At 41.5% G+C, this 7,109-nt stretch overlaps 2 protein-coding genes across 2 annotated transcripts in view; both read left to right on the plus strand.

Moving 5' to 3' along the window:
• acp1 (acid phosphatase 1) overlaps positions 1-2,595 on the plus strand; it is a 29,136-nt gene extending 26,541 nt beyond the window's left edge. Inside the window, exon 8 of the mRNA XM_089022219.1 lies at positions 2,494-2,595. The gene's annotated coding sequence lies outside the window, so the exon portion shown is untranslated. The remainder of the gene's footprint in view (positions 1-2,493) is intronic.
• A 1,656-nt stretch (positions 2,596-4,251) lies between these two features.
• fam110c (family with sequence similarity 110 member C) lies at positions 4,252-6,824 on the plus strand. The gene has a single exon (XM_089021926.1). It carries the CDS (start codon positions 4,617-4,619, stop codon positions 5,556-5,558), a length of 942 nt encoding a protein of 313 aa, XP_088878052.1. The 5' UTR covers positions 4,252-4,616; the 3' UTR covers positions 5,559-6,824.
• Positions 6,825-7,109: the final 285 nt, after the last annotated feature.

A 7,109-nucleotide genomic window follows, 5' to 3' on the forward strand; every position in this document is an offset into this window, starting at 1 on the left:
TGGTGCAACACGAGGTTTTCAGACCAAACAAGCATTGATGTGATAGAAGGACTGCTACAAAGTGTCCTTTTTTTCGGTCAGGGGCGTTCCTTCAGTGACGTCGCGTACGGACTCGTACGCGACGTCACTGACAACTCAAAAACAAGACTTCCGGAATATTCAACACAAGTCTTAAAACGTAAAATATAGCTGTATGCGGTGGAATCTTTGTAAAATACGCTCAGTAGAAGTCATTTGAAGGCATTTTACAAATTATGGACACAACCTGTCCGGAGACGTCGGTTGTCCTTTAACTTTGAGCTTTGTGTACTGTATTATAGACTGTACATATACTGTGGATTTATATATTAAGTCATTCACTGCCATTCCGGAATTTATTCGTAAATTGAAAAGCAAGGCGTGGAGCGCCATTCCCGAATTTATTTTGTCTTGCGAATGCAGATAAAGGTCAGACCTATGGCAATGTTTTTTCCCTTCCACGAAGGGGCATCATTTCCCTTTTTTACACGTTAGCGCTTTGTTACAGCTTCAGCTGTTTTTAAAGTGCTATATAAATCAATATTTATGTATTGTATTTTGTACAGCCACCCCATTTCAAGATCACATAACTCCAGACCCATATAACTTGGGAATTAACATTTAATTTTACATGCTTAAAAAAACATTTTAATATAGCAGAGGGGTGCTTTCAGGGATAGCTGTCACTATAGTGGACAGCTCGTCATGAAATTGTTTGGCCTCTGTTGCTCGCTGATCCCTCATCCGACCTGCGAGACGACAGCAATAACGCATGGGTGATAAAAGTCAGAAAAAAAAGATGACCGTGACAGGTAATGGCTGCCTCCATGACAGCATCTCAACATGAGACTGAGACAAAATGCTAGCTAAGCTAACAACTATGATGGACAGATCCTCCCAACCCCGTCCAGGCCACCCAGACTGCACTGGGCAATCAACCACGGACTGATACCCCTGTAATAATCCCCCCGCTGTGAATTGGGAATCTCTCCATTGTGAGACAAATAAAGATGTTCTTATCTTATCTCATGATGGCACACTGATGTTAGCCAGACGCCGGCGGACTGGATGTCTAGTGCTGCTTGTGACGGATTAGCGACAAGTAACAACAGTTCTGGCTCCAGCCCGGTGACAAATACGAAGGGTAGAAAATGACGGATATGAAGGGTTAAAAAGGGGTGGGGGGGGGGGTTACCTACCTCCAAAGAGTTCCATAAAACATTGCTTTTCAGGCTTCCTTGACAAGGCAGCGCCCAAGAAAGTCAAATTGTAAAAATACATCACTCTGTGCGAGATGAACGATATTTGTAGTGCAACAACAATATTTATGGCCAATTCGATAGATTGGAAGGAATTTGTTGTTTTAAAACCGCAAGTAAAATATGAATCTAATCCTTGAAGTGCGGAACTGTGAAAAATTGCTAGAGTACTGTCCTGCTTTCACAAAATGGTCGTACTAGCAATGCTAAGCTATCATTAGCGCAATAAAAAAGCAGATGTTAATCATGTCCACCGCATTGATGGCCTGACTTATTTGTGATAAAATGTTACTGTACAGTTAATCGATGAAAATTTAACATAAATGAGAAATTTAGCTGTAAAGCAGAAGTGTTGCTAGATTAGCACGTCTGCTAGCAAAAGAGGGGAAAAAAAGATGTGGATTGTCTTTGGTTGATATAAATGTTCAAATTAATATAAATGTACAAACTCAATGCACACAAACACGGTCAAGCTCAAATTACAGAATTATCTTCATAAGATATGTCCACAATTGATCTGTGACGCATTCAGAATTGGATTGGATTGGATTGGATATGCCTTTATTAGTCTCACAGTGGAGAAATTTACATTTCACAGAAGCAAAGTGAATGAGAATGAGTCATTTATTAGTATTCCCCCGGCATTGACTTGTCATGTAAATTGATATATAACTACCCAAAATATGACATATTTCAACAACTGTCAGCACGTAGCTCAGCACATTTTAGTGTCCAAAAAAAATGCAGCTTCCCAGACAGTAATAATAAAAAAAACATAAATGTCAGCTATCAGTTCCCGGGAGAGTAGTCATGATAATAATAACACTTGTAAAGTCTTGAGTGAAAAGCTCACAAGAAGGCATTCTTTATATTGTTGGCAGAGAACTTAAACTGTGAACAATTGTAGCGCCGGAGAATATGTTCTCCTGTCACGTTGTTGCTGTCACGCAAACTTAAGTAACTGATGTTTAATAACTTTTATATTTTTTATTTTAGTTTTTAAGCAGACATTTACCGTTTGGGTGGGCCAAGTATGATTCACAGACAATATATAACCCATTACTTTCTTCTGGCCCACTAAGTATGAGCCAGAGTCGTGGAATATTGACCGCAAAAGTACATAGATTTAAATCAATGTTTGAATGATAAGTCAAATCATCTAGGAAGGTAATGTATTTTCTTATTTTAATACATACTGTTTTTGTATTTTCTTTAGAAACGACCGAAAGAAGAATAGCAATGTCGAACGGAACAGCCTTCCAGAAATTCCAGATGAATGCTTTTAATATTCAGCAACTGAGATTCCGAGGTTTCCTGGTCCACAACAACTCACATGAAGGTTAGCCAAAATGGTGTGATTTATTTATGTATTTATTCATGCTCATGCAAATGTTACTTTTGACAAGATTTAGGAATTACAATGACCCGGTATGTTTCACCAAATTTTATTTCTTTCTCATGACTGACATATTGGACTGATATATTTTTTTTTATAAGAAATGTGTTGAAAAGGGTCAAGCTGCTTTAAAGGAAGCTGACCAGAGAGCATTTGCTTAAAAAAATTAAATGAAAAAAAGAAAGGAAACAGTAGTCGTGTAAGTAGAGAAAATTCATTACTGTGGCTTGTGCCAAGGAGGTGTTGGTGGTGGTGGGTGGGTCATCTAAGACTTTATCATGACCGCACACAATGCATTCGAGTGCTGCCCTCTGCCTTTGGGAAATTCGAATTCATGTTTTAATGGAAGTACATTACCCCCACTTCCCTAAACCTCCCACCCCCAACCAATCCCGCCCCCCATTTGGATTTCAAAGCCCTTTCATCTGGGCGGAATGACAATTGGAATTAATGCGTGCCTCTGAGCAAGACGAGAAGTTTGTTGCACCCGTCCCGTTCAGTTACAGAATTTGTTTATTTTTGGTTGGCGGTGCTAAAAACAGCTAGTTTGTCTGGGGTGGAGAGTGTTCGAGGGATTGTCAAGCAGCTGTTTGACAGGGGGATTTGTTTCAGAGCCACACTGTTTTGTTTGTTGAAGAGATTAGCATTAGCTTGTCAGGGCTTGGATCTCTTATCAGTTTGACTTTGTTTTTATATTTATAGTTTTTTTAGGGGGACTGCGGGGGGTGTATTTTATCTGTCCATAGCCCACTGTATACTTGCAAGTGCAACATAAAGGAATGGAAAGTCAGACCAATCAATCAAAACAGTCTGTAAAAAGTCCTCATTTTTTTGTCTTTAAGTTGTAAAACATTTTCACTCTATGCCCCCCCCCCCCCCCCCCTCATAATGGATAACCGTCACCTCCGGACAAGTTGTGTCCATAATTTGTAAAATCGCTTCAAACGACTTCTATTGAGTGTATTTTACAAAGATTGCACCGCATATAGCTATATTTTACGTTTCAAGACTCGCGCTGAATATTCAGGAAGTTGTTTTTGAGTTATTGACGATTCTTGACGTCACATCACGGAGGGAACGCCACTGGCCGAGAAAGCGACACACAATGCATTTTGCGGTACTTTGTTTGGGATGAAAACTTCGTGTTGATCCACGTTGATGGCGAAATTAGAAGGAAAACACAAATAATGCGATGGTGAATCGTTGTGTGTTGCACCAAGACTATTATTTGATACCAGTTACCAGCCCATTTCCAACGGAGCTTTGGCGCCATCTTCTGCATTTTCTGGGTGCTACATTCCTGTCCAGATGCCTCAAAATGACACAGAATAACTTCTTTAATCGATTGCAAACATTTATGCTTTCATCTTCAGAACTATTTGAATCATACTCATAACTGGGTGAGTAACAAGAAAGCATCTTCTCCGAATCTGAAGCCATTGTTTTGATTCTCGAGCAAGGCAAGACGTCTTGGCGTGACATCACGAACAAGGGGGCGGGACCTTCTGAAACTGAAACTTTCTGAGCTCATTTTGAAGTAGTTTTGGGACACTTTAAGTCATTTTTATTAGTATCTTGCATTTGACTAAAAATATCAGCCTGTGTGTTTTGGGTATTTTAGATGCTATCAAATGTTTTTCTGATGTCAGTTAGGAAACAAAAAAGTGGTGTTGGTTGTCCTTTAAGAGAAGCAAAGTGTCAGCTTTCAATTCTTCTTCCTCATGGTCCTATCAGGTGTACTTTGAACAGGCACCGTGTTTGACTGAAAGCGACTTCGCACAGGATGGGGTGGGGTGGCGAGAGGCGTGTGTCGCAACTGAACGGGAGAAACATTGAGGAAAACATGCTCAGGCAAAGTAATGGATCGAATGGAATCTGGAAAACTTGAAGAAAGATCGCTCTTCCTGAGGTCTAAACTTCCATGAGAAATCAGACCGACCGCTATGGAGACCCCCAGCGATACTTCAAAAATCCTGGAGAAGGGTCCAGATTACCTTCGAAAGCAAATGGAACTGGAGAGTGAGGTCAAAGGGCCCATGAGTGCCGTGGAGAGACTAGCGGCTAGCAAAACCAAATATGTGAAAAGCCAGCAGGCGGTCACGTCCACCCAGGAGCCTCTACCGTCCGCTTCAAGCTCATTGTCTTCCAACTGGAGCTCAACGCATCCCCAAGTGTCTCCGCAGAGCTGCACCCCATCGCAGGTACGTCGCTCCAGCTCTAAAAAGCGACCGGACTCGATCCTGCTTTACAGGCAGAAATGTGAACTGCTGCGAGGGTCCGGCAATGATCGCAAACATCACATCACGCGGAAACTGCTTCGAAGCTCCGCCAGCAAAACAACAACCTTACCCGAAGCGGTTGGGAAGGAAGTTGATGACGGTAAGGAAGAACCTGGCGCACTCGAGGAATGTGCGAGTTCAAAGACCCCAACATCAGAGAGAAGGCGCAACGGAGCAATCAGAGACTTGAAGACTGCTCCTAAGCAGACATCTGCTAATCACCTGAATGTCCCCGTCCGAAGACGTAAAGGGGTGGGTCGATCCCGCTCGGATATCAGCTCCAGGTATTCCAAGAACTTTGCGGACTTTGACTCCTTTTTCAAATACTGCGGCCTGGACGGGGAGGTCATCGAATCTCTGGGTAAGGAGAATTTTTCGGCACGCTCGGACGAGATGATGCTCAAGGTGCGTAGCGTTAGCGTGTCTACATCCGACGGAGGCTTCTCCCGCAATAGCGACGACAGCGATGGGTTGCAGGAAGATGTACTACGCGAGAAGATCCGTCAGGGAACATCGGTCATCGAGCGGAATGCTAGGATTATTAAATGGCTATACAGCTGCAAGAATGCCAAAGAGAGTGGGAAAAAGTTGAGAGACCTGGACTAAAATCCAATCACTCATCGTCAATTTTTTTTTGGATGGCTCACAAGGCTCATCGGAGCTGACTTTGGGTTTTCTCCGGGTACTCTGGTTTCATCCCATATTCTAAAAACAAACACGGCAGACTGATTGAAGACTCCAAATTATCCCTATGTGGGAGTGTGAACATGGATGTGTGCCCTGAGATCGGCTGCCAACTGGTTCAGGGTGTCCCCTGCCGACTACCTGAAGGCAATTTGGATAGAAAAATGGATGGATTGCATTGGCATCGCCTTTATTAGTCTTATATTCAACCTTAAGAACTTTCTGCACTTTCTCTTTGTTGGAGGGGGCAGTTCTAGATGAAAGAGGACAGGATCAAATCATCCTTTTCGCCAGTGGATCAGGGACATCATGGTGAAATGTGCATGTTTGCTACAAGCTAAATGTTGAAAGCAAACACAAAGCTGTAGCATCCATTTAGAAAAAGAGACTGTCTCACATTTCCTGTCCTATGTAAATCCGCTTCAATTCCAAGCTGCGGATTCAGAGATAGAATTGTCGTAAAATAAAGGTGGTAATTTGTGGTGAAACTGTATTTCTTTCCCGCTTTGTCTGTCGGATTTGTCCTAATAAATATGTTTTACCTATTCATATGCACACTGGATATCTTTCCAAAGTCTGACTGACATCCCAGACATGTTCTGTCCTGCCTTGTCAGACCAATTTCAGATGTATCCACCCTCAGGCTATTTTTTTTCTCCTCCAGCTGTTTTCTTGTTACACCACTTTTATTTTTTATTTTTTATAAAAGGCTATTATATTTCACTTTTTTTAGGGTGGGGGGGGAAACAGTTCACAAGTGCTTTTCTGAGTACTCATAGTTGACTCCGGGGACCATTCATGACATGGTTTTAACGATTCTGGAAAAAAAGTCTCCGAGTTTTGCCAGATGACAGGATTAAATCTCCGCTTTGTCCGTATATGGCCTACAGGTTACAGATTTTTCTTCATCAGTTCTCTAGTACCAATTAAATCGTCCTGATTTCAATGAAAGAGGAAAAGTAGCATCATGATATACAAGATAATGATTCCTCTGTTATGGACATTTAAGAGGTTACAAACAGTCCCACAATCGGATTGTTTGTGCAGCACAAGAAACTCAGTGACTGTATTTTTTTTTCATTTGCTTGTTGAATATTTATGGCCTAGATATGTTTTAAGCAAGTATTTACTATCATTTTGACATTTTGAGGTTCCTGCGGTGAGCAATAAAATAACAACTGTTTTTCATTTCGTTGTTTTGTATTTCAAGTAGTTTCAATACAAACAGCATGCCAAATTCAACTTGCAAAGGGCCTCTTGAGCAACCTGCACACATTTACCATACACATAATATTCAATATTTTTTGCCATTCTATTAGCTTAATATTCCTCAACTGCTCCATATGATGCATGTGTCGCACTTGCGTGCTTTTATAATGATGAATGTTAATATTGTTACTAGAATTGCGACATAATTGTGGTGGTATTCCCCGGTGGATTATGATGGGTAAATGGCCACTAAAGGCCTCAGTA

Source organism: Hippocampus bargibanti, linkage group LG19, assembly GCF_051943395.1.
Source record: "Hippocampus bargibanti isolate YZ-2025 linkage group LG19, ASM5194339v1, whole genome shotgun sequence".
Classification (NCBI taxonomy): Eukaryota; Metazoa; Chordata; class Actinopteri; order Syngnathiformes; family Syngnathidae; genus Hippocampus; species Hippocampus bargibanti.

Bases quoted from the DNA above. Each gene is read 5' to 3' on its own strand.
- fam110c (XM_089021926.1), top strand. From the start codon at position 4,617: ATGGAGACCCCCAGCGATACTTCAAAAATCCTGGAGAAGGGTCCAGAT.